The 27,789-nt window shown below is 40.5% G+C and overlaps 1 protein-coding gene across 2 annotated transcripts in view; it reads right to left on the bottom strand.

Annotated features, from left to right (window-relative positions):
- The window catches only part of LOC114667097 (formin-like), a 613,004-nt gene that overhangs the window by 85,329 nt on the left and 499,886 nt on the right, over positions 1 to 27,789 (bottom strand). For both annotated transcript variants that reach the window (XM_051920062.1, XM_028822231.2), the window contains one exon: positions 23,607 to 23,658. In XM_051920062.1, coding sequence (XP_051776022.1) covers positions 23,607 to 23,658 — 52 coding nt within the window. The remainder of the gene's footprint in view (positions 1 to 23,606; positions 23,659 to 27,789) is intronic.

Here is a 27,789-nt window from a genome sequence, read left to right as displayed (position 1 = left end):
TGTGCTGAGAGTGCATGCAATACAAGACAGTGTACTTCAGGCTATTTTAAACTTAGCTGACAGTGTTAAGATTAAACATTGATTTAAGCAAACTCAAAGGAGGTAAACTTCTTTAAAAACGTAAACTGGCCTGGAAATTCAAACTGGGGCCATTGTTGGTTCATGTTGTAATCAATTACAATAACGCTCTGCAATTCTATATCTTCTAAACATTCTTTAGGTGTAATGCTATCAGAAGATTAGTCATTTTAAGGGGGCAGTGACAGTAAGAGTTATGGTCTTGTGAGGACAGTTTCAAAGTCACTTTGATGCTGTGGTTTGAATCAGCAGAAGATGGAAATTTGACTTTCATGAGATGTGCTGTAAAAACAGGGAAATAAAACACTTATTTCACAATTTATCACATTTATTCATGTTTTGACCTGCCTACGTACCCACCTACCTTAATCCAATTTCCAAAGTACTTTTGGCAATGGTTGGCCGAGCTGATAAGGAGCTGCCAGGGACAGGGCTGAAGATAAACAGGCGCAAGAGAGACAGAGGGAGAAAGAAAGAGGAACCTACATTAGCACTAAGAGGGCCACTAGGGGGCAACATTCCCTTGTAAGTGCAGGTGGTACCTTTGAGAGAGAGAGAGAGAGAGAGAGAGAGAGAGAGAAAGGGAAGAACAGAGGAATACATGGGCATGAAGTACTGGCAGGACCCCTTTAGTCTACCAGGAGGAAGTAGAGGTACTCCATGCAGGACAGAAGGGACCCTGTATCTCAGTACAAAGTGACATGTAACATAGACTTTTAATAAAAAAAGGTGTACAGGCAAAGTTTCTCAAGCGTCCACTATACAGTGGTGTGAAAAACTATTTGCCCCCTTCCTGATTTCTTATTCTTTTGCATGTTTGTCACACAAAATGTTTCTGATCATCAAACACATTTAACCATTAGTCAAATATAACACAAGTAAACACAAAATGCAGTTTGTAAATGGTGGTTTTTATTATTTAGGGAGAAAAAACAATCCAAACCTACATGGCCCTGTGTGAAAAAGTAATTGCCCCCTGAACCTAATAACTGGTTGGGCCACCCTTAGCAGCAATAACTGCAATCAAGCGTTTGCGATAACTTGCAATGAGTCTTTTACAGCGCTCTGGAGGAATTTTGGCCCACTCATCTTTGCAAAATTGTTGTAATTCAGCTTTATTTGAGGGTTTTCTAGCATGAACCGCCTTTTTAAGGTCATGCCATAGCATCTCAATTGGATTCAGGTCAGGACTTTGACTAGGCCACTCCAAAGTCTTCATTTTGTTTTTCTTCAGCCATTCAGAGGTGGATTTGCTGGTGTGTTTTGGGTCATTGTCCTGTTGCAGCACCCAAGATCGCTTCAGCTTGAGTTGACGAACAGATGGCCGGACATTCTCCTTCAGGATTTTTTGGTAGACAGTAGAATTCATGGTTCCATCTATCACAGCAAGCCTTCCAGGTCCTGAAGCAGCAAAACAACCCCAGACCATCACACTACCACCACCATATTTTACTGTTGGTATGATGTTCTTTTTCTGAAATGCTGTGTTCCTTTTACGCCAGATGTAACGGGACATTTGCCTTCCAAAAAGTTCAACTTTTGACTCATCAGTCCACAAGGTATTTTCCCAAAAGTCTTGGCAGTCATTGAGATGTTTCTTAGCAAAATTGAGACGAGCCCTAATGTTCTTTTTGCTTAACAGTGGTTTGCGTCTTGGAAATCTGCCATGCAGGCCGTTTTTGCCCAGTCTCTTTCTTATGGTGGAGTCGTGAACACTGACCTTAATTGAGGCAAGTGAGGCCTGCAGTTCTTTAGACGTTGTCCTGGGGTCTTTTGTGACCTCTCGGATGAGTCGTCTCTGCGCTCTTGGGGTAATTTTGGTCGGCCGGCCACTCCTGGGAAGGTTCACCACTGTTCCATGTTTTTGCCATTTGTGGATAATGGCTCTCACTGTGGTTCGCTGGAGTCCCAAAGCTTTAGAAATGGCTTTATAACCTTTACCAGACTGATAGATCTCAATTACTTCTGTTCACATTTATTCCTGAATTTCTTTGGATCTTGGCATGATGTCTAGCTTTTGAGGTGCTTTTGGTCTACTTCTCTGTGTCAGGCAGCTCCTATTTAAGTGATTTCTTGATTGAAACAGGTGTGGCAGTAATCAGGCCTGGGGGTGGCTACGGAAATTGAACTCAGGTGTGATACACCACAGTTAGGTGATTTTTTAACAAGGGGGCAATTACTTTTTCACACAGGGCCATGTAGGTTTGGATTTTTTTTCTCCCTAAATAATAAAAACCATCATTTAAAAACTGCATTTTGTGTTTACTTGTGTTATATTTGACTAATGGTTAAATGTGTTTGATGATCAGAAACATTTTGTGTGACAAACATGCAAAAGAATAAGAAATCAGGAAGGGGGCAAATAGTTTTTCACACCACTGTATATCACTTAGCTACCATGAGATTTTACAGAATGACCCTAAACCCATAAATAATTGAGGGGCTTGGTCTATAAATATCTCCTGTGTATGCATTAAAATTGAATCTGCCCCACATGCTGGAAGATGGCAGATGAGTTGGGGCAAAGGCTCAATTTGCAGTTAGGTAGACAATCACAGAGATAGTAATTCACTGGGAGGTGACATATTTGTACCAGGAAATTTGAAAAAAACAGTTTTTTTTATCAAGGGGGCAATACTTTCCATAATCAAGGTCAGTGGGGATTTGCTATTAAGCACTTTTGTATTTGAAGAAAATGGTATTTTATTTGAAAAGATCTGTGCTCTAACTGGCATTCAGTCCAGAATGGAGTAATGCTTAGCTTGTGCTCTCCTATACCAAATATTTTATGTTAAGTTATGCAAATTAATACAAAATGCAGTCATGACCTAGTGGATAATAGAGGATTTGGTGTCATCCATTCAGATGCTACAAATTACTTTTTCTGGCAACAGAATACCATCCAGTGAATTCATCTCACAGCTCTGAGTTGTTTGAAGTTATGGCTACAAATCACGGCTAACTGTTACAACAACTGAGTGGTAATGCCACAAGTTTCTTTCTTGGCCAACTTTAATACAACATCCCATTTAATGCACACACATGCTTTTATAAACAATCTCAATTATAACTTCAGATAGAATAAATATTATCAGGTGACCATAAATCCGTCAAATGTACATACTCAGCAGGTAAACTGACTGCAAAACCATGGCAGTCATTATTCTTTTTATTCTTCACCACCACGAAATTGAGAAGCATTTCTGGTCAGTGAGCTTTCTCTGCTGGGTGGCTGGGTCTTCCTTAGGGATAGGGTGAGAAGCGCAGACATCTGGGAGAGGCTCGGAGTAGAGCTGCTGATCCTCCACATTGAGAGGAGCCAATTGACTTGGTTCTAGCATTTGAGATGGATGCCTCCTGGACACCTTCCTGTGGAGGTTTTATGGGTACAACCAACTGGGAGGAGACTACGGGGAAGACCCAGGGCTTGCTGGAATGATTATATCTTCAAGATGGCTTTAGGATGCCTGAGGATCCCACAATATGAGTTGGCAAATGAATAAATTTCTGGTCAGTGCTGTATCAAAACACATAAAAAGTCTTCAGTCTGTTTTAACATTAATTGGAGCACACAGAACAAAAAAAAGGCAAGGTCCCCTTTATATATTTGATGCTTATCCAAAATTGCATTCCTCTTTTCTTGTCAGCCATGTATTTCCTTTACTAGTATTCACGATCTCATCTCAACTATCTAGGCTTGGTGCTACATGCTGCTACATTTCCCATCAGACTACTTCCTCAAAGTAAGAAACGGTCAAATAACAGAAATGTTAGTTATTGAGTGAATGATGCTGGCCACAACAACATTCTGTCACTCTTTACCTCAGATGGAATCACCATTAATTTTACTGAATCATCCTGCAGTATAGGCATTATTTTTTGACACTAGCATGTCATTTAGAACACACATTACAAAACTATTAAAACATGTTTTTTCCATCTTAAAAATTATGGAAGATTGAAACATTTTCTAAATATGCAAGATACTGAGAAATTAATTCATGTATTTATTTCTAGTAGGACTGATTACTGCAATGCATTACACATTGCCTGTTGCAATTATTTTTTATACAGCTTTTAGTTAATTTAAAATGTTTCATCATTATTACAAGAACAAGAAAGTACTATGAACACATTACTCCAGTTCTCAAGTCCTTACGCTGTCCCCCAGTTAAAACTTAGGGCTCCTTTAACTTAAAAAGCCTTAAATGGCCTAGGCCCTGCTTACTTATCTAAGCCTATCGTTACTTACAAACCAGAGTGCATGCACATTGAGATCTCAAGATGCCAGCCTACTTAAGGTTCTAAGGAATGATAAATTAACAACAGTAGGCTGAGCGTTTAAATACACGGTCCCAAAGCTTTAAATCAGACTGAAGACACATGACTTTGGTCTAGTATGCCTTGACTAGAGCTGCTAATTAGCTATGCATGCTGCACCTCTGTTTGTTAGTCAGTATGGACAGAAATAATACGTATCACACTATTATTAAACTGTTACTAATCCTCCTCTATTCTGTTTCTCGATATGCCACTTAGTGCCACGGCTCTACTGCTAGGCTATTCTCCCACGTATAGAAAAGTCATTTCTGATAAAGGAGCACCAGAATCATCAGATGGAAAGATTCTTTTATCAGACTGGATGACCAGCACAGACTTCACTTTAGAAAACCCAGTAGTTGGGTAGGTGGCCAGTTGGCCAAAGTCTCCAGGGGCCTCATGTATAACGCCGTGCGTAGAACTCACACTATAACATGGCGTAAGCAAAAAGCGGGAATGTGCGTACGCATAGAAAAATCCAGATGCAGGAATCTGCAAACTTTCACGTTCTTCCACTACATAAATCCCGATCAGCGTGAAAAGTAACGCACATGCACGCGCCTTCTGTCCCGCCCCAACTCCTCCCAGAATTACGCCTCTTTGAATGTGCAAATCAATATAAATAGCCTTCTGAGAAAAGACAATGGGAAAAGCACGGGGAAAAATATAAGAATTTCAGCGAATACCAAGTGGAGGCAAAGGAAAAACGTACTATTTGTTGGTTTAAACAGTGGTATAATCAACAAAAGGAAGTTGATTGAGTGACAGAGTGTCAGAGAAACTCGAAAGCTCAAGTTCACAAAGTCGCACAGTGCCCGAAATAAAAAAGAAATCACATATCAAAGTCGCCGTGAAAAGGCAAGTTGTAGCCCACCGTCTGAGTGTCATATGAAAGCTTATTAGGGTACAGTAATCCCTCACCTATCGCGGGGGTTACGTTCCAGAGCTCCCCGCGATAGTTGAAAATCTGCAAAGTAGCGACCTATATTTATTTTATTATTTATACATATTTTAAGGCTTTATAAACCCTTCCCACACTCTTATAAACCTTTCTCACTCTCTTGTTAACCTTTCTGACGCTCTTATAAACACTTCCTATGCTCTTAAACACTTTCTGCATTCTTAAACACCGCAGACCAACACTGCACACTGCACGCAGCGATCAGACGTCAATGTGTCTGCACTCGCTTTGTGAAGGGGGGCAGCTGAACTCTCAGCAGAGCAGAAATGGACTTTGTGCTGCTTCTGCCAAAATGCCTGCTTGTCGCTCTGCGCGTTCGGAAGGAGGAGGAGGAGTGTGTGTGTGTGGGTGTGTGAGGGCTGAACGCACGTTCGCTCAAACCCCCCCTCCCCGGAGGTGCAGTAAGCTCCTGCCACTTCGCATTGTCAAGGGGGTGGAGAGCTGAATGAACGCTAAGGAGAAGTGGACTTTGTGCTGCTTGTCGCTCTGCGTGTCAATAATTTAAAAGCCTGTACAATCAGGCTTTTAGGTGTACGTCACTGTCTTGTCTTGCGTGAAGTTAAAATGTTTTATAATAGTGAGATGTTACTCATATCCTTAGCCCCACATCCACATATCATATGTGTTAACAAAGTGTGTTTTATAAGTGTACATGTGTTTAAAGCATGTGGGATGGGTATTTTAAGGCTTAAACTATAAAAATGTTTATTTATATGGTCTTTCTATATCGCAGATTTTCTCCTGTTGCTGATGGGTCTGGAACATAACTTCCGCGATAGGCGGGCAATCACTTGTATTTAAAAACCCGCGAAGTCGTGAATCCGCGAAAAGTGAACCGTGATACTGTACAGACAAAAAAAAATAGGCACACAGTGGGAAAAAAGCACGAAATGTCAACTTTAATCTCAAAATTTCCACTTTAATCACATAGTTTATTTTGCCATTAAAGTAGAACATCATAAAGTTCATCTTAAAATCGTTTAATTTACTAGTTTCTCAAATCCCATTGTAACTAAAGTAGGACGTTAAATGCTTTGTTCTGTATTTGATCTTCTTTGTGCTCTGTGTGTGAATCACTACCTGCTTCTTAAACGGGCTTTCTCTTTCTCCGACAGGACACATAATCTATTACATTCGTGATATTACAGCTCTCTGAATAATTAAAATACTGAGATGTATACGTGATATCTTTTTCATGTTAGGAATGAAAGCATGTTATTAAACATGGGAACATGGTGGCGCAGTGCTTGTTCATATCTCACGCAAGAGGCTTGCTGCGCCATGTGCGACCTTCAATGAAATAATTTATCACAGTAGTACTGTCTCTTTCAAACATACTAACCTCCAATTCCTGTCCTTACTTTTCTTTCTCCAAATACCCAATCGCCACACAATCAGCTATGTAATAGACGTGAAGCCATTTGTAAGCTTAGAACGCCGATTCTTCAAAACTTTTAAGGAACATTGAAATATCTTCGTAGTACATGTTTAATTATTCTATCCGTCTATCTTTCCAGTGTCGCGTCACCGCAAGAATACAACGTAATGCAGGAACAATCCCTGAACTAGCTAGCGCTGCGGCACCGTGTCCTCACATGTTTAATTATTAACAATACAGATTATTTAAATGAAGTTAAAGTTTTATCTGTATAATATAATTAACATATTTTGCTGCATTTCATCTTAAAAATGAATACCGTCATCATATGTAAATACGCGCTTTATAAAGTGGTGCAGGTTGTGCAATATTATAACTGTAGTGCAAGTTTACAGTGAGGTAATTGTACTTATAAGTAAACAGTTCTACAAGGAGCACTTGATGGACTGATTGAGTGCGTTTAGAGTTCTTGGGATGAAACTTTTTCTAAACCGCGAAGTCCGTACTGGGAAGTCTCTAAAGCATTTTTCCGTGGCTGAGGCAGCGTCTGCTTCATGCTGTATACCGATAATTCTCTTTCCGATCAGCTGCTGCTGTGATTCCCCACTCAGATACAGTGATATAAATACTCCGAGTGGTGCAGTGAGAGTAATATGGAAAAAGATGATCTGCTGTGGCAACCCTTAACGGGAGCAGCTGGAAGAAGAAGAAGATGCAGTGAGAGTTACAATGCTAAAGCAGTTATTGTATTTGGAATACTATGGCTATTCCCTGGACCATTATATTGCTGCAGGTTAATTACAATCAGATGCATTACACTAATAAACAATATGCAGTTAGTTTCAGTGTATTTATAAAGCCACATCAGGAATGTGGATCTAAGAATGAAAGCGTGATCACACAGGAACAGTAGCACTGCTTTGACGCTGGGTGCCGCCAGTCTGCAGAACCGAGCGGAGAAATTGCATATGCCAAGGTATGAGGTACCGTGGAAATGTGTGTGTCTTTACGCCAAGTTTAGGTTTTATACATCGCGATTTGAGCGTGGAAACGTTCGTACACAACATTTCTGTGCGTACGCACTGTTTATACATGAGGCCCCAGGACTGTGACTTTGTTTTTTGACTCTTTTACAATTTAAGTCTCCTTCATTGCCAACTGGCCATAGTTCGTCAATTAATTAATGGAGAGATAATTGTTGGTTTCCATTTGAATTGTTTAAAGTGCTCTGTGGCTGAACTCAGTGAAGAGCACTATACAAAAAGAGTTGTATTTTATTGTATTTGTTGTAGTCCAGCATAAACATAAATTTACTTAAGATGGGAGCTGCTTACAGCACTAAACTATGGTAACATTGTGCAAACTCCTAAAGCATGTTTTATTGAACATGTGAGAAAAGATATTGTTATTTTATATTCTTTTTAGCTTACTGTACATCGGATTCTGGTCTGTACATTTTTTTAGTTTTTTCTACTCATGACAGTTTTTGAGATATGAGGAATCTACTTTTGTCACAAATTTTTCAAATGAAAATCATTTCGTCAGTTTTAGAATTATTTCACAACTCGATGCCATACCATCTTGTTTTTTAATGAGTGACACCCTTGTGTTAGTATTTGTGTATCATTGCTAGCTGAGTTGCTAGCATGTGACAAATGAAAGTTGTGACATGTGGCATCACTATTGCAACAGCATCAATCAGCAACACAAACTTCCTGGTTGTACAATATTCTGGATAACAAGTGCTAGTGGTGTGTTTGAGTCAACAGTTTAGGAATTTGTCACATACTTTATTGACTTCGTTGTGTGGTGGGTGCGGCAACGCTTTATCAATGCTCCCCAGCTGGTTAGTTTATTGACTTGATTTCTGATTTGCATACTTGTATCCATCCCCATATGTTATTCTGACACTGATTTTTGGTATGTATATCTACTTCTATTTCCTAAGTCCTGGAGTTCCTGAAAGCATACACGAGTAGCATCACGCAAATGAAGGAACCAAACCCGTATGGGATGCCAGTCCATGTACATTCATCAAGACCAGCTTGAATTAGAGCTGCCAGTCAGACAAAGCTGTGTGTCTTTGGGATGTGAGAAGAAAACCTTAGAACCTATAGAAAACGTGATGGGATACTTGAAAACTACACAGAGAAAGTGATCGGGGATTAGAAACTTAGACTCTATTGCACTGAACCAAAGAGTCTAAAAGACAATCTTTATTTTATTTAGCAACTTTTAAGATTTTCAAAGATAAATTTTAATAGACTAGGGGGCTCTGCCCCCTGCTCGCTTTGCTTGCCCACCCCTGGGTTTGGTTTACCAGATATACAATTTAAAGAGATTGTTATTTTCATGGGAATTGTTACATATGCATTATTTTCACTTTTACTTTAAACCTTTTGTAAAAACAATATTTGTCCTTTATTTCTGGCCCTGGGCGTGGTTAAATCTCTCTCTCGTAGGATGTATAACGCTGCTCATGTTGTGAAGAGTGAGGCCCGAATGCACGCTAAGGAGATGCGGTCGGACCAGCTGTTGACTTGCTGCGTATTCTGTTTGTTGCGCTGCACATCGATCATTTAAAAGCCTGTACAGCAGCTGTCCTTTTGCCACTTCACATCTCTGCCGCTCGCGTTGTGGGTTCGCTTCCCGGTTCCTCCCTGTGTGGATAGCGCTTTGAGTACTGAGAAAAACGCTATATAAATGTAATGAATTATTATTATTATTATTATTGTGAACGGAGGGGTGGGGGGCTGGACGCATGCTAAGGAGATGCAGTCGGATCATCTGCTGGTGAGCTGCGTGTTCTGCTTGTCACTTGTCGTTAAGAGCTGGGAGCACATGAAGTGTGTCTGTCAAAAGCATTCCAACAACTGCTTGGTTAGATGTCTGTAAACTTGTTTTAAATTGTTTGTAAGTAGGGCATGACGTGCAAAAGTCAAGGTCTCACGGTTCTTGCTTCCTAAGGTTGTAATGTGTAGTCTTGCGTGACGTCAAAGTGTCTCTCCGAGATGATCATGTCTCGTTTGCTTCACTAGCCCACACCCCCTGACCCCCCCCATCATGTTGTGAAGGGGGGGGGGGCTGAATGCATGCTAAGGAGAAGCAGATGGATCAGTTACTGGCTTTTTGCTGCTGCCGCCGAGTGCGTGTTCTGCTTGTCACGCTGCGTGTCGATAATTTAAAAGCCTGTACAGCAGCCGTCCTTTTGTCTCAGTGCCTTGTCTCGCGTGACGTTAAAGTGCCTCTTGCGGGATGTCAAAGTGTACTACGAGAAGATCATGCCTTGTCTCCCGCCCAAGATTTTTTTTATAATAGAGAGAAATTAAATGTAAGTGGTTTAAATAATTAGATCAAAGAGTGACCCAGTAGCTGGTACTGAAACTTGGAGTCTTGCGGAGTTCTGTCCCACTCCTCAGGCATGAAATCACTTCATAATAGAGCAACAAAGAAAAGGAATGCTATAGAAATATCTTAAGGCCCGTAAAAGCTAGGAACTGATAATGGTCACCGTTATAATTCGGCACTCATTTAGTATGTAACTAATGTACACCTGAACATTGTGTGACAGAAAGCACAATGAATTTGCCACGATTTAATGAGTCATAAAACACAAGGGTATTACAAAGCCCCAAAAGAAAGAGACACTGTCACACACGCTCGCATGGGAGGCAGCAGGGGGGGGTCTAGTCAATGCTGAAACTCCGGTATTTGGGGCTAATCACGTGCACTAATGCCTCTTCTCCCTCCTTGCAGGAACAAGTATGACGTAGTCCACTTCCCCTTCCAGCTCCAGACCACGCCCTCCAATGACTTCACTTGCACCTTTTCCCTCTTCCTTCTCCTCAGCTACAAAACCTACCACCTCTGCTTTACATTCAGTCCTGGCTTGTGACTCAGTTTTTCGTGACTACTTGGTGGAGTATTATGCGTCTTTCCCCTTGCAGCGACTCTACAATATATGGGGTTGATCCCCAGACGTTTATTGTTGTTCTTTGCTTTCTTTACAACACATAGAATTAACAAATTATAATTGAATATGGACTACCAAGATGTGAAGTGCACTTACAGTTTTGCTGAAAAAAACACAATCTGGAGAGGAACAAATAAGGTATTGAATTTACAAAAATGCAATGTCTTTTGTAAGTAGTCCAATAAAAATGAAAACAGGGTGGTTTGAATAAGAAACAGAGGTGTGAGTGCTGGTCACTTGTTTTACAAGAAATAGTATGTAGGTAAGTAGGTAAGTGTAGTGAAGTTTAACTTCAGTTACGTAGTCAATATTTGTTTTGCAGGAAATACCACCGCATCCAAACAGAACAAACTAGTAATGAGTTTTATACTTTAAATGATTGAGCATACATACATGTTGATCATTCCGAATCTGAAAAGCATGGGACCATAAGTATTTCAGATATTTTCAGATTTCGGAATATTGTGTATTTTGCATATTTGCATCTATCTAATCCACCTGCCCCAGACTGGCAGACAAGGATTTTTTAAGATGAGCAGAAAAGCAGAGGTTTCAGGTTACCCAAAACAAAAAAATGATACTTCAAAGATTAATTAGGTGGATGGAAAAACCCAAAGCACTAGACAAACGCCTCACAAACATATTGTGTAAAGATCAATACAATCACTAACTTCCTATTGGCTCTAACATACAAAGGAACATGACTGAAACTGCTGAAAGAACAAATCCCAAATCTAGGATGAGTTGTGTGTGCCATTGTAAACAGCATCAGTCAAACACGCACAGCAACATGCCACACAAAGTCTCAAAACTTCAGGCCTACCACTTCTGCGGGTCTGAAATTACTGAACAGGGCTCAAAATAGAGCAAAAGCTTTTAAAATTCGAAAATGCAAAATGCCCATAAAAATGAGGAGAGGACAACCGTTAAGTGTTCTGCAAGAATGAGAGAATTATGGAATGATTTAATAAGGTATTAGAAGATAAAATGTAAACCTCTGAAAAAAGAAAAGATTCATAACAAAAAAGTAAAACACACTGTTGTCAAGCCAAAAATCAGAACCCTAAACAGTAGTCAAAAATGTATTGATACAACCTTCATTAACTATGAACACTATCAAAATAACAGCACACTAAACTCTTTGTCTTTAATACATAAACTCAGATGATGAGAAAATGCTGAGCATGATCTTTATATTGTCCATGACATAATTTCCGGGTTATTTTCTTAGAAATGCTGTAGCAACTACTCACAAAAATATATAATAAACAAATTTTAAATGACAAAAATGTTAAGAAAATTGAATTCCATACAATTCAAAATTCAATATCAGTATGAAAAACTCACTATAATACCACCAGAAAGCTAGAAATAATTTGAATTAAACCAATATCTTAACAGTAAGCACTAGAGCTACAGATTAATCGTCAATAACGTGTGATTAACACAGTTACATTTTCTGCAATTAAATTTTTAACACATCCCCTAAAATGCATTAACTAATTCCAGTTAATATGACTGTGCTTCACACATTATGAATCCAGATCTGTTAACGGGAGTAGCAGGTCACAGCAGCTTGATTGCTTCCTATGTTATTTCTTGATATTGGTCTTCATTCACACAGACACCAGTAATACTGACACCTGTCCCTTATAATATGGGATTGCCCTATATTTTTATACAGAACAATTAAAATCAAACCAGATATATAACAGAAGTGAATGAGTGTTATTTTCGTGTCGCACTAACATTGCAGACGGGCAGGCACTACACGCTAAGTGACATAGCGTTGTCATAGTCATCCTTGCCATTATGCAACGTTCACACATAGACAGTTTTAAAAAACATCCATGAATGTCTTTGCTGTTGAGCTTTCTTCAGCTGCCCATGGAGATATATCTGACAGTGAAACAGCAGATGACATGGAGCAGAGTTATTTGATTCCTTATACCTCACTCACACTTCCCTCAAAGCAGACATGATATGTTGTTGTTTAATTAATTGTATGTTACCTACTGTATTCTATATTATAACCTACATTAGCCGATATTATACTGGAACCAATACAACTAGGCAATGATCAGTAGGGGGGTGGCACAGTGGCAGAGTGGTACAGTGGTAGTGCTGCTGCCTCGCAGTTAGGAGACCTGGGTTTGAATGTTCTCCCCGTGTCAGACTGGGTTTCCTCCGGGTACTCCGATTTCCTCCTACAGTCCAAAGACATGCAGGTTAGGTGCATTGGCGATCCTAAATTGTCCCTAGTGTGTGCTTGATGTGTGGTTGTGTGTATGTACTGCTGTGGGCTGGCGTCCTGCCTGGGATTAGTTCCCTGCCTTGAGCCCTGTGTTGGCTGGGATTGGCTCCAGCAGACCCCCGTGACCCTGTAGTTAGGATATAGCAGGTTGGAAAATGGATGGATGATCAGTGGAAATTGATCAGGCTAAAGTTTCCATCCATTTGGCCTGAAGGTTAAGATAGTTAGACTTATAATTTATAAATGATCCATTCTATGACAGTGTGCAACTTCAAATATCTAAATAAATAAGCCTATCAGATACATATTTAGAAGTGTCTTAGTCTATCCTTTGCTATTTTAAAGCCTAATCACATATATTTTCAATCTAATTAATGATTTCTTCTTCAGATCTTGACAGAGAAATCTCCTATCGCTCTGCTAAAAGAACTATTTAGATAGATAGATAGATAGATAGATAGATAGATAGATAGATAGATAGATAGATAGATAGATAGATAGATAGATACTTTATTAATCTCTAAGGGGAAATTCACATACTCCAACAGCAGCATACCGATAAAAACAATATTAATTAAAGAGTGATAAAAACGCAGTGCAAGTTAAAAAGTGCAAGGTGGAGAGTGCAAGGCAGGTATAACAGTCAATAACTTTGTATAAGGTTAACATTTACCCCATGAATACCCCCGGAATTGAGGAGTCGCAAAGTGTGGGGGAGGAACGATCTCCTCAGTCTGTCAGTGGAGCAGGACAGTGACAGCAGTCTGTCACTGAAGCTGCTCCTCTGTCTGGAGATGATCCTGTTCAGTGGATGCAGTGGATTCTCCATGATTGACAGGAGTCTGCTCAGTGCCCGTCGCTCTGCCATGGATGTCAAACTGTCCAGCTCCGTGCCTACAATACAGCCTGCCTTCCTCACCAGTTTGTCCAGGCGTGAGGTGTTCCTCTTCTTTATGCTGCCTCCCCAGCACACCACCGTGTAGTAGAGGGTGCTCGCCACAACCGTCTGATAGAACATCTGCAGCGTCTTATTGCAGATGTTGAAAGACGCCAGCCTTCTAAGGAAGTATAGTCGGCTCTATCTTCACTTGTACAGAGCATCAGTATTGGTAGTCCAGTCCAGTTTATTATCCAGCTGCACTCCCAGGTATTTATAGGTCTATACCCTCTGCACACAGTCACCTCTGATGATCACAGGGTCCATGAGGGGCCTGGGCCTCCTAAAATCCACCACCAACTCTTTGGTTTTGCTGGTGTTCAGTTGTAGGTGGTTTGAGTTGCACCATTTAACAAATAATAATAATGATAATACATCTTATTTATATAGCGTCTTTCCCATGCTCAAGGTACTTCACAGAGTTTAAGATAGAACGGTAGGGTATACAGTATATAGCATTGTACAAATCAGATAAATAAATAAAGAAGATTAAGATAGTAAATTTAGAGAAAAAGCCTAACAGACAACATAATTGATGGTCTCGCACACACACATAGGTTACATGAGTAACATGACATAGAGGTAAACTGAAAGAAGGGTAATAAATCAAGTAGAGCTGGCACCTGCCAGTAGAGAATTACAATAATCAATGCGGGATGTGATAACAGCATGGACAAGTTTCCTAGCATTAGAAAAGGAGAGGAAGGAGCAAACATGGGATATGTTATGGAGGTGAAAGTAAGAAAGTTTCTTAATGTGGTTTATGTGGGTGGAATAAGAAAGGGAGGAATCAAAAATGACACCAAGATTCTTTGCAGTAGAGGCAGGTCTGATGAGACCAAGATGGACTGGGAAGGAGCTCATTTTATTAAGTTGCACTTTAGTCCCAATTTGAAGGAGGTCAGTTTTGTTGCAATTTAATTTTAAAGAGTTCTGCTCCATCCAGGTATTAATTTCACTGAGGCAGGTTGTGAGCCGAGAAAGTTATGATGAAGTTCCACTTTTAACATTGAAATAAAGTTGAGTATCGTCTGCATAAAAATGATAACCCAGTCCATAGCTACGTATAATATGGCCAAGGGGAAGCATATAAATACAGAAGAGAAGGGGGCCGAGGACAGAGCCCTGAGGAACTCCTTGTGTGACTGGCACTGAGCTGGATCTGCTGTTACCAAGACTAACAAACTCTTGCCTATCAGTCAGATAGGACTTGCACCACTGGGGGGCAGTGCCAGAGATACCAGGCATGTTCTCCATTCTGGACAGTAGAATGTCATGTCTGACAGTGTCAAATGCCGCACTGAGGTCTAATAGAATTAATATGCTGGTTTGTCCAGAGTCTACTGCCATAAGACTCTGGACCTTGCCATAAGACCTCCTTGTCTTGAGCTGCGAGGCTCTGTGTGGAAAGTGAATCCAGGTGGTGTCGCCTCAGTGAGAGACGTAAGTTCGTTTAGTTTTTGCCAAGTCTCCATTAAACACAGTATATCAAGTTGGGTGTCAGTGATGAATTCTGACAGCACCAATGCTTTGCCATTAAGAGATCTCCAATTAAACAATGCAATATTAGTTAATAAAGCTTCTTTTTGCACAGAGCCATGATCTCAGTTTATTTTCACATAACGTAAATTCGGCACACTGACACTTCTATTTCCAGGGCCATGAGAAGGACGGCATATTCCTGAGCAAATGCCGCCGGTGGTCTTTTCATTCACAGCCCGGCGGTGGTGGCGACCTGACCCGCGATGTACATATTTCGGGCGCCGCAAAATCCCGCCACCTTTTAGGATGTTCCAGTCAGACCATTTGCTCTGGACAAACTGTTTAATAAGAAGGAGTTTGTCATGAGAGAATTCTAGCATGATAGTGAGTAATACTTATCTGATAGCAGTGGAGAAACAGCACAGCACAGCGGAGCCAGTAGGACAGGCGGGTGTGGTAGCGTAGATGAGTGGCGATAGCAAAGCAGCAGAAAGCATAGCAGGAGGAGGTAGCAGGATTTGGAAGTTCCAGCATACAGCCATAAACAGTAATACTGGGTATTACAGGCGTGATCACAACAGAGCCACCAGCCAGGTTGGTATGAACATCAGATCAGTTCTTAGTCGTAGAGTACTGTAAAATGAATCGGGAGCAGACCAGGATAGCAAATATAATCAAGGAGACAGATTTTCCAGTGGTCCTAGATCGTCAGGTACAAAGAAATGTTTGTAGGTTTCGTCCCGTGATCCACAGGTTCAGTTGTTCCCAGTCAAAGTAGAGTCCATAAAATCTGTAAGTATTAATCAAATCCATACAATTCGAGTCAGCTGCATCCACGAACTATATGTACAATAAAGGAAATAAAACAAGAGTAAGAAAGTGTAGAATTAAGGTTGAGTTTTGCGAAAAGTGTTGTTAACAAAGTCCTTGATTAGGTTCCTATGCTCCTCCTCCACTCCTGATGCAGCCCACGATAGCAGTGTTGTCAGCGAACTTTTGCACTTGGCAGGACTCCGAGTTGTATTGGAAGTCCGATGTATATAGGCTGAACAGGACCGGAGAAAGTACAGTCCCCTGCGGCGCTCCTGTGCTGCTGACCACAATGTCAGACCTGCAGTTCCCGAGATGTACACACTAAGGTGTGTCTGTAAGATAGTCCATGCCACCAGGTATGAATCTACTCCCATCTCTGTCAGCTTGTCCCTAAGGAGCAGAGGTTGGATGGCACTAGAAAAGTCCAGAAACATAATTCTTACTGCACCACTGTCTCTGTCCAAGTGGGAGTGGGATCGGTGTAGCATGTAGATCATGGCATCCTCTGCTCCCACCTTCTCCTGGTATGCAAACTGCAGAGGTCGAGGGCGTGGTGGACCTGTGGCCTCAGGTGGTGAAGCAGCAGCCGCTCCATGGTCTTCATCACATGTGACGTCAGGGCGACAGGCCTGAAGTCATTCAGCTCACCAGGACGTGATACCTTTGGGACTGGGGTTATGCAAGATGTTTTCCAAAGCCTCTGGACTCTCCCCTATTCCAGGTTTAGGTTGAAGATGCGCTGTAGAGGACTCCCCAGCTCCAACTCACAGGCCTTCAGCAGTCGTGGCGATACTCCATCTGGACCCAGTGCTTTGCTGGCACGAAGTCTCCTCAGCTCTCTGCTTATTAACCGGTTAACATATTCTTGCCTTGAACCTTAACTATGTCTTTTCCTGATTGCATTCTAGTTTTGTCGAAAGATCAGTTTTCAGTTCTGGTATTAATCTTGGCCTGTCCCTGACCTCCGCATCTTTTAGTCATGATTATTTTTTATTTTTATTTACTGTCTCTGCTGTATGATTGCCCTTTTGGCATATCCTTTTTGTACTGTTGATTATTTTTGTTATTTCTTCTATTTTTTGCAATAATTTTCTTTATGTATAAAATATTGTTAGGTATTTTTGATATTTCTGTAGACTGACTAGGATGAAGCCTGCAGGCAGCATTTGAGGGACTGGTTGGTTTGTGGTGAGAGTATTCTAGGCAGGGTTCAAGCCTGCTGGAGGATTATTTTTGGAGACCTTGCAGCCCTTTTGCCATATTTAGAACTTGATATCATGACAAAAATTACATTCAATTTAAACAAAAAGATAAAAAACACACACTTGAATTTGAGCAACAACCCTGGCAGGACAGCGACACATGGATCAGGTGATTGTTGTACCTAGCTGAATACAGGCTGTAGTAGGACTAGAATTTAACCAAGACCTGGAAATGAATGTAAACAATGGGCAAAACAAGACATCAATCAAATAATTCACAGGACTCAGTGACCAGGAAGGCAAAAAACAAACACTTTTGTACTAAAATAAAAACACTAACCAAACTCTGTAGTCAAAAATAGCAAGGCAGGAATGAAAAACGGTTTAGATCCACACTGTGGTTTCTAAAAGCTTAGATGTCAGATGTTGAATACTGCATCCCTTATAATGCTCATGTGGTACTGGCCATGCCCAGATTACATTACACACTACGCTCACATGACCAGCTATGGCATCATACTGTGCCTATAAAAAGTTTTACCAGTTTATTGTTATACAACATTGAATCACAGACTCCTTAACATCAAAGTGAAAACAGATGTCTGTAAAGTGGTCTAATGTAATTGCAAACATAAAACACAAAATAGCTGATCGCATAAGTATTCACCCCCTTTAATATGACACTACTAGATCCTCATTGCAGCTCATTGGATTTAGAAGCTACATATTCAGTTAATTGGAGACCACCTGTCTGGGGTCATAAAACATAAAAGGCACCTTCAACTGTAAGGTCCAACTTGTGGGGAGTCAGTGGTCCAACCTACACAATGAAGACAAAAAAACAATCCAAGCTGCTAACTAAAAAGCATAAATCCAATAGATGATGACAAGAAGACATTCAAGTCACCGAATATTCAGTTAAATCAGTCATGTAGAAATAGAAAGAGGATGGCACTGGTGGAAATCTGCCTAGAGCCTACCATCTACACAAAGTGAGGAAGGCAAATGACGGAGGCCACTAAGAGACCTCTGGGAACTGTGAAGGAAGCCACGGTGGCAGAAAATAGAGAGAATCTACAGACAACAAACTGTTGCCTTCATCAATCACAACTTTATGGGAAAGTGACAAAGAAAAAATCATTGTTACAAAAAACACATATGAGTGTTATGAACTGGTGTCCCAAATATAACAAAATGGATGTAAGGCACCCTAAGAAGACTGTAAAGGCAGTGCCTAACCTGCCTGCCTAAGGAGAGTCATCCCAGGTGAGCTATGCTCCACAAATCTACCTGCAGTCTACAACCTGGCCCAAATAAGTGGGGAAAAATGCCTTAACAGTTCAATTTATATAGAAATGTCACAAAATATAGTAAAAAGCCCCATAAGTGGAAGGATGAACATAAACTTTCAACTTGTACACAAAAAGGACAACAAAGAAACTTTATACATAACTTATTACAAAAAACAACATGCTCAAATAGGCAAAAAGAAGCTGGCTAAAGGGCAATCCTACAACAAACTCATCCCAATCCATAATCCAGAAGAGGAAAACTAGAAAATCCATCGAAAGTAACAATACTTACAACTCCTTTTACAAACAATGTTCTCCTGATTTGAGCTTGCACAGCTCTTGTCTGATATGAACAGAAAGAAAGTTCAGAAGGAGTGATGTCAGGGTGACCCTGCCTCCTGAGGCTCCACTCACAACACAGTTGAAAGGAAAACACACTACAGTAATCCCTCGCTATATCGCGCTTCGCGGCTTCACTCCATCGCGGATTTTATATGTAAGCATATTTAAATATATATCGCGGATTTTTTGCTGGTTCGCAGATTTCTGCAGACAATAGGTCTTTTAATTTCTGGTACATGCTTCCTCAGTTGGTTTGCCCAGTTGATTTCATACAAGGGACGCTATTGGCAGATGGCTGAGAAGCTACCCAACTTACTTTTCTCCCTCTCTCTCTTGCGCTGACTTTCTCTGATCCTGACGTAGGGGAATTGAGCAGGGGGGCTGTTCGCAAACCTAGACAATATGGACGCTCGTCTAAAAATGCTGAAAGATTATCTTCACGTGGCTACCTTCTGTGCAGCTGCTTCCTGAAGCGACATGCTGCACGGTGCTTCGCATACTTAAAAGCTCGAAGGCCACGTATTGATTTGTGCTTCTTTGTTTTTCTCTGTCTCTCTCTCTCTCTCTCTCTCTCTGCTCCTGACGGAGGGGGTGTGAGCTGCCGCCTTCAACAGCTTTGTACCGGCGGTGCTTCGCATACTTAAAAGCCAAACAGCCCTATTGATTTGTTTGCTTTTCTCTCTCTCTCTGACATCTGCTCCTGACACTCCTTTGAAGAGGAAGATATGTTTGCATTCTTTTAATTGTGAGACGGAACTGTCATCTCTGTCTTGTCATGGAGCACAGTTTAAACTTTTGAAAAAGAGACAAATGTTTGTTTGCAGTGTTTGAATAACGTTCCTGTCTCTCTACAACCTCCTGTGTTTCTGCGCAAATCTGTGACCCAAGCATGACAATATAAAAATAACCATATAAACATATGGTTTCTACTTTGCGGATTTTCTTATTTCGCGGGTGGCTCTGGAACGCAACCCCCGCGATGGAGGAGGGATTGCTGTATTATAAACATAACAGAAAATATATAAAAATATGAGAAATAACCAAATATATAATCATTCAAAAATGACAACATAAAATAAACATAAAATAATGACATCTCTTTTAGGAAAAGCACATGGAAAATCTGAAATTAGCTGGAAAAAGATTCTATGGTCAGATGAGACCAAAATTGAGTTCTTCGCTAATAAGACTAAACACCATGTTGCAGTGGACACTATATCAAAAAAGCACCATCTCCACCATGGTGGTAGTAGGATCATACTTATCTGCAGCAGGCCCTGGAAGGCTTTTGAGAGTAGTAGGTCAAATGAATGCAGCGAAATACAAGAAAATCCTAGAGGAAAACCTAATGAAGTCATCAAGGAACTGGCAGCTTGGGAGAAAATCTGTTTTCAAGCAAGGTTGCTAAATTCTAGTCCTTAAGCAAAACTAAGTCATAACTAGAATTCTTTAGAAAACAGCATGTCCATGAAGTTTTTCACCAGGTACTTCCTTTATTTAACCATAATGTTCTGATACAACTTTAATCACACAATCTTCTATAGTAACTTGGCCATCATGATGTCACTGCGCATTTGGCACCAATCATGTAGAATCAAAGTAATCAGATCATGGTACCCAAGATAACGAGAAACATGAAATTGTGGCACTCATTCAAAAAAGGGCAAATGTTTGTGTGTGTGTGTCCATCTGGTTGCTATGTCTCTGACTGTTGTATGCCATTTGGTATGGGATTTGTAAAAGCAGTGCTAATGTTTGTGATGTGCCATCTGTTGGAATGAAAAATGCATAGCATTTTATTACTACATGCATTGCAAAATACATTCCAACAGATGATGCACTGCAAACCTAAACACAGAATACAAGCAGCAGAGAGTAACTGCCGGATGGACAGAAATCAGCTTAACCAGCACAATAAAAGGATAAGTGTATGCGTATCTGCCTGGCCGCTAGGGTTAGGAAGAATAATTTAAAAATTGATAAAAAAATACAGAAAAAGGGACAAGAAATCAAAATAAATAAAATAAATGCCAAATACTAAACAAGTAAATAGAAACAAGAAAATTTGTCTTATCAACCTCTTCTGTTGTCCAATATTACATGTCCACAACAGCAGCATAGTAGCAACTTTCTTGCACCTGCTTGGGCCATGTGAACAAGATTTATAGCTGTAATGATAATGACTGATGACTTCACATATTGGGCAATGGATGAATGAAAATAACAATAAATTAACACACATGTCAGGAAACTAAAGCCCCAACATGGCTAGGCTAGAGCTGCTAAACCAGACAAATGCGGTAGTGACTACTAATGCATTTTCCCAGCAGAAAACTTTAACTAAATGAGTGGTCAGTTCAACGAGAGGAAGCAGTGACAATTGGCAGCTCGATCCAAAGAGGAAAAGGCTGCTGAGACGTAAACAGTTTGGGTGCATGTTAATATACCAGACCGAATGGACAACTCTTGTATCAAATAAAAAAACATGATTACTTAAATGTCAACCTGTCTTAGATGGGTAGCACAGCTAGTGAAAAAATAATCATACCAAATGGCACCAACCATAATGTCACCATAATAACAGTTAAATCATAAACAAATGATAAACAAAAATGCAAATTTATTTATGCGTCTCTGACACTGTGATGGATTAAAACCATGACAAGTGTTGCTTCCAGATTTGTGCTTGTGCTGGTGGGAATGGTAGTGGCTTCCTGTAACTCTTAACTTGACACAGCAGTTCAAACGTAGATGGATAGACGGATAAGTGCATGTTCAGCATTGGAAGGATGCTTTTATTTGAGAAGTTTGGTTCCTGTAGATGGTTTTGGCACGTTTCCTAATACTCTGTGTACTTGGCAATACAGTGATCCCTCGCTATATCGCGCTTCGCCTTTCGCGGCTTCACTCCATCATGGATTTTATATGTAAGCATATTTAAATATATATCGCGGATTTTTCGCTGCTTCGCGGGTTTCTGCGGACAATGGGTCTTTTAATTTCTTGTACATGCTTCCTCAGTTGGTTTGCCCAGTTGATTTCATACAAGGGACGCTATTGGCAGATGGCTGAGAAGCTACCCAACTTACTTTCTCTCTCTCTCTCTCTCTTGCGCTGACGTAGGGGGGTGTGAGCAGGGGGGCTGTTCGCACACCTAGACGATAGGGACGTTGCTACCTTCTGTGTGCAGCTGCTTCCTGAAGGACATGCTGCACAGTGCTTCGCATACTTAAAAGCTCAAAGGGCATGTATTGATTTTTGACTTTGTTTTTCTCTGTCTCTCTCTCTCTGCTCCTGACAGAGGGGGTGTGAGCTGCCGCATTCAACAGCTTTGTACCGGCGGTGCTTCACATACTTAAAAGCCAAACATCCCTATCGATTTGTTTGTTATTCTCTCTCTGACGCGCACTCCGTTGAAGAGGAAGATATGTTTGCATTCTTTTAATTGTGAGACAGAACTGTCATCTCTGTCTTGTCATGGAGCACAGTTTAAACTTTTGAAAAAGAGACAAATGTTTGTTTGCAGTGTTTGAATAACGTTCCTGTCTCTCTACAACCTCCTGTGTTTCTGCGCAAATCTGTGACCCAAGCATGACAATATAAAAATAACCATATAAACATATGGTTTCTACTTCATGGATTTTCTTATTTCGCGGGTGGCTCTGGAACGCAACCCCCGCGATGGAGGAGGGATTACTGTATACAGTAACAGAGATGTGCTTTTGTCGTCGTAAGTTGTGATTGCAGAATACAATAGGAAAACATAATGCAAAATTGGTGCATAACAGAAACAAATATTCATAAAATAAGTTGTACTTGTAACAAATAAACTGAAAAGCTTGCAAGGTAGCCTCAATACACCCAGGGGTGCTGCCCTCCATTTTGGGTGGATTGTTCACTGAATATCTTATCATTTATTGGTTCACGTTGTTTTCAGCATCCTACATCAAGACACCAGATGTCTGGCTGGGATTAGAGAGGTAAACCAGGGCCAACAGAACAGATACCAGTAACAATTTAAAGGCCTGGAATTTTAAATTCCAGGCCCCCATTCCAAGTGCCCACTGACTGAGACAAATAACATTATTCTGTGTCTCTTCAGCGTGTTGCAAAGGTGCAGTACATGTTAGGGCTAGAGAAAGAAATATGTTTTCTCCTTCAGTATTATACGCATAATACAGCACTTAGTGGTTATGCAATATCTAATTAAAATTGACAGACGTCAAAAAGCGCAAGCTATCATTTATTTAAAGGTCCATTCTGAAACTTTTCCTTCGTGACACGCATTTAAAAGCCTCAAAATCAAAACTTTTGGTCATGTGGTATCATAAGCTAAACCCCCAGCCCCACCCCAAAAACTGTTAAGAGTTTTTAAAACTACTTTTGCCAAATAAAGTGCTTTTTTCTCAGTTCTGTAGTAATAAAAATGCTCTTCTTGTACTAATTGTCAATTCAAGTAGTGTGTCTAACAGAGTGAAGTTCCCTCTGTTGTAAACTTAGCCTGTGCTTAGTGCTGTGCTATGACATCACACTTCACGTTACCTTAATGTGAAGTTAAAGTGGAAACAAAGTACCTTTTCTGAGAGCTTTTCAAATGCTCGTCTTCTGCATGATGTTCTCTTCTTGCTGAAAAAAGGAAACAGAAAGAAAACAAAAGGTACATAAATGAAATGTAAAGATACATACTCCACAGTGTAATGCAATTTATACCATTTTGCCACTTGTTCCTGTTATTTATTTATTTGGCTTTTGCTTGACCATTCAAATCATTTTGTTTGTTTAGAAATAAAAAAATAAAACAGAGCTATGAAACAGACGAACTGACAAGCAGGATTATGATATAAAAATAAACAGCATAACATTAAATAATATAGGGTGTAGTACTTTTTCCAGCAAGCAAGGATTTACCAGAGTCAGAAGTGACACTAAGGGAGCTCAGGACTGGAGAAGGGCCCACAGAAGTACATTCAGATAGAAAGGGCCCTGCACTGGAGACCAGAGTGAAGAAAAGGTACTTTTTTCACGTTTTTGTAATTATGTAATTTTGGTTAATACTGGGCGGCACGGTGGCGCAGTGGGTAGCGCTGCTGCCTTGCAGTTAGGAGACCCGGGTTTGCTTCCCGGGTCCTCCCTGCGTGGAGTTTGCATGTTCTCCCCGTGTTTGTGTGGGTTTCCTCCGGGTACTCCGGTTTAGGAAATAGTGGGTTGGATGATGGATGGATGGATGGATGGTGTGAGGGAGGGCCGGCGGTTCAGTCCGGCTGGGACGGCCCTGGAAAAGAAGAATGGAGGAAGGCAGCCTTTTCAGGACACTGCAACCCCCGGGACGCTAGGTGGCAGCTCCCCTGGACAGCAACAGTTCCCCGGATTCACTCAGGGCATCCTGGGTCATGGAGTTCGTTTCCTCAGCCCTGTTGGGTGCCGCCAGGGGGAGCTCACAAAGAACCTGGGGACTCCTATTGGAGTCACGAGGACGGAAGCCCGCAGTACTTCCGGGCTACTTGAGAATGGATGATGTGGCGTTGAACCCGGGAGAAACACTTCTGGGTCATGGGCTATTTAAAGGACTGGTGAAGACCCAACAAGGAGAGCCAGAGTTGGGTGGTAGAGTGACGGATCTGCTGGGAGGAGTGGAGGATTGTGATTATTGTATTGATTATTGATTATTCTTTATTATTATTGTTATTGAAGAACTGTGGAGTGTGCGGTGCTTTGTGCACTTTATTGGAAGTAATTATTAAAGAATTCTTCTTGGTGCTTTTAAACGTGTGTCCTGGATGTCTGTCTGTGGGGTTTCACGGGGCAACAGCGCTTCTAGTGTCCAAAAAATGGTTAATATTGGTATTACATAGTATTTATGCATTGGGTATTTACATTGTTTGCCTATGTTCCTTGTTTGCTGTGGATGGATCCCCAAGAGGCAGAGCCACCATTATGTCACTGCTGAGGGACCGACCTCAGCCTTTATATTCAAAACTGGGGAAACGCTCCCTCAGAGTTTAACTGTGACTGTCCTAGAGTAAAATTAAGTATAGTAGTAGATTTTATTTCAAGTTTATTGAAAAGTTTTGCTCTGACTTTGGTTTCTGATCATTAGATTGTGGATTTAGATTTGTTAGCCTTGGGAGGCAAATCTTTTCAGGTAATTTTCACCTTGTTTTGACATTTTTTGTTGTCCAGGAAATACTTTGAATTTCAGGCAACTTGTTTTATTTTTTTCTTTTCAAGCCAGATGGTTCTGGTTATCATCTCTCCTGAAAAGTAGTTTTGTGCGTTTAAAGAATTCTGAACATTAAAACACAGAGTCCCATGTTGGGCCTATGCAAGCCTTGAGTCTGTCTTTTGAGTATGGGGTTATGTTGCCTGAGGTGTGGATTATTTTGGGGTCAAACTCAGTGAAGCCCTGGTCTGGCTGGTGGTACTATATGTGGAGGTCTACTCACTTTTTTTCTCATTTGTGCTGCACTTACATCACAGTCCTATAAACTGCTCTACCTTGGGATTTCTTCTGGTTGGCAGGTGAGAGCAAGAAGAACGGTAGCCTAAAAACTACGATGGCTGTCTGCTGTTGTGAGTGGAGCTTTTTATTACTTTTTCTTGAACTTTCCTGAGGTATAAAAATGTTCTTGGTATTGTTTGTGGCATTCTATTATTATTTTCTAGCTTGGAGCTTCTATTCAAAAGTTTACTTTTATTTCCTGTCTTGTCTGCACCATTTTATTATGCCTTTACACACCACTATGTTGTTGGGTTTGTATTGGCTGTTTTCATGACACTGTATCCCAGAATGCATTGGAATGACATGGTGATGACAATCACCTGCACTATTTTAATCTATTCATGATTTGGACACCATTCCACTTTAGATTGTGACTCTCTCTCTCTGTTTATTCTGGCTTCTGATCTTTGCATTTTTCTTTGACTCTTTTTTTTATTTGGATTATCTCTATGTTATGAACTAGAAAGTTGCTAAGTACAAAGAGTCCCAAAAGTGCCTACTAGAATGGGGAAAACCGTCAAACTCCAGCTTGTCAGCAAGAGGGAAATGTGGTATTTTAACAATTGGAAAGATGTATTATTAAAAAAGTTTGAAAGCAGTAAAACTCTGAAGAGCGATCTCAAAAGTGAACTAAGTCCCAATATGAAATTCAAAGATTTGTCAAAAGACAGAGCAAAAGGTTACAATAATCCAGAATGACAAAAAAGCACAGAATAAACACTAGAGAGACTCTCCATTACATCAGCGCATTCACAATGAATCACAATGGACTCTGGGTTTGCCTAAGCCTTTATAAGACTGAGGGCAGTCCCTTGATGGAGATGGGCAGGAGGCCATGCCTCTTGGGAGTACCACGCACAAAACACAAGGAATATAGGAGAACATACTTTGGCATATCGAAACTAAATAATCAACAAAGTTACTGAACTTATTACTGAACCCCTGGCTGAATCATCACACTATATTAGTCTTCTGGATTTGTCTTGCACTTAGTTCTTTTTTCTGTTCAAACTTTCTACATTTCCTGTATCTTCTTTTCTAAAAGCAGGCTGAGCGATGCTTTACAACCAGGCGCCACTTCATGCAACCCACCTGATCTCAGTTGTAACACCAAGGGTTTCCCTGAAAGTAACTATGGAAGAAAGATGTCAGTTTGGGTTAAATGATACCTGCTTGTGAGAACCTTGTTGAGTTCAGAGTTATGGAATTGGGCAAGTACTCAGACAGCAGGGAGACAGAATATGAAGATAAACTGGAAGGAGTGTGGAAAAGCCAATTTATTTATAGATTTATAGACTGAATCACTCCACAAGTTAAATGGGGGTTTCAGGTACACCCTGTTGTGGGTGGATGTGATTATACTTTTAAATTTTCTCCCCTTTTTTGGTTTAATAAAACACTTTTTTATTTATTCCTACTAGAATTGTCTCTGTGCTTGTGATGACTGATTTGATTATTTTAATAAAAGGAAAATATGTTTAATAGAGTGAGGCAGTGGTCTTTCATGGGCAAATTAAAAAAGGTTGTCGGGACAGAGCAAGGTTCAATAAAGGTCTGGGAAATCAGGAAGCAAATTAATGAAGAGATGATTTTATAGTCAGAACAAATGAGAGTCAGAACAAAAAGTAAAAAAAAAAAAAAACAAAACTCAAAATGAAATCATGAGGAAAGTTAGTTTTCTCAAGCTAAACAAAAGATTTTCCTTTTGAAATAACATTTCGACAACAATACAGTACACAACATGGCCATTAGATAGCTGTACAAACCATAAGATTGTGGCTGTGCGATGTACCACAAAGTAAACATTAAATTTTTTTAGCTACAATTTTGGTGCTTTAGTTTCCTGCTATAGGCCACAGCTGAGCTATGAGGTTAGCTGGTACCTCTTCATTGCCTTAGTAAAAGTCTGTGTGGCTTGGTTTGACTGGAACCAGAGATGATCTGACATCAAAGTTTAGGTTGCTTTCTGGCTTAGGTCTAGTATTGATGGAAACCCAAAACTACATAGACGGGTCAGAAAATGGTATAATCCATACAGAGCATGTTTACAACATGCCATTACAAATATTCCCAAGGCTTATCCTCTCTTCAGAAGGACATTGCTAGCCCAAACACTGGCCTTATGAAAGTTTAATTTGCCTATCTCATCCTGGCAGTCTAGATGAAGTCTGAAAAGGATGGTATGATAACATCTTCAACTAAAATAATTGTGCATTTGCAAAGAAGATTACCCAAAGCCCTTGGCACTGAAACAGATT

Source organism: Erpetoichthys calabaricus, chromosome 16, assembly GCF_900747795.2.
Source record: "Erpetoichthys calabaricus chromosome 16, fErpCal1.3, whole genome shotgun sequence".
Lineage (NCBI taxonomy): Eukaryota > Metazoa > Chordata > Cladistia > Polypteriformes > Polypteridae > Erpetoichthys > Erpetoichthys calabaricus.
The sequence above is the reverse complement of the archived record's forward strand: the minus strand, read 5'-3'. Positions and strand labels throughout refer to the sequence as shown.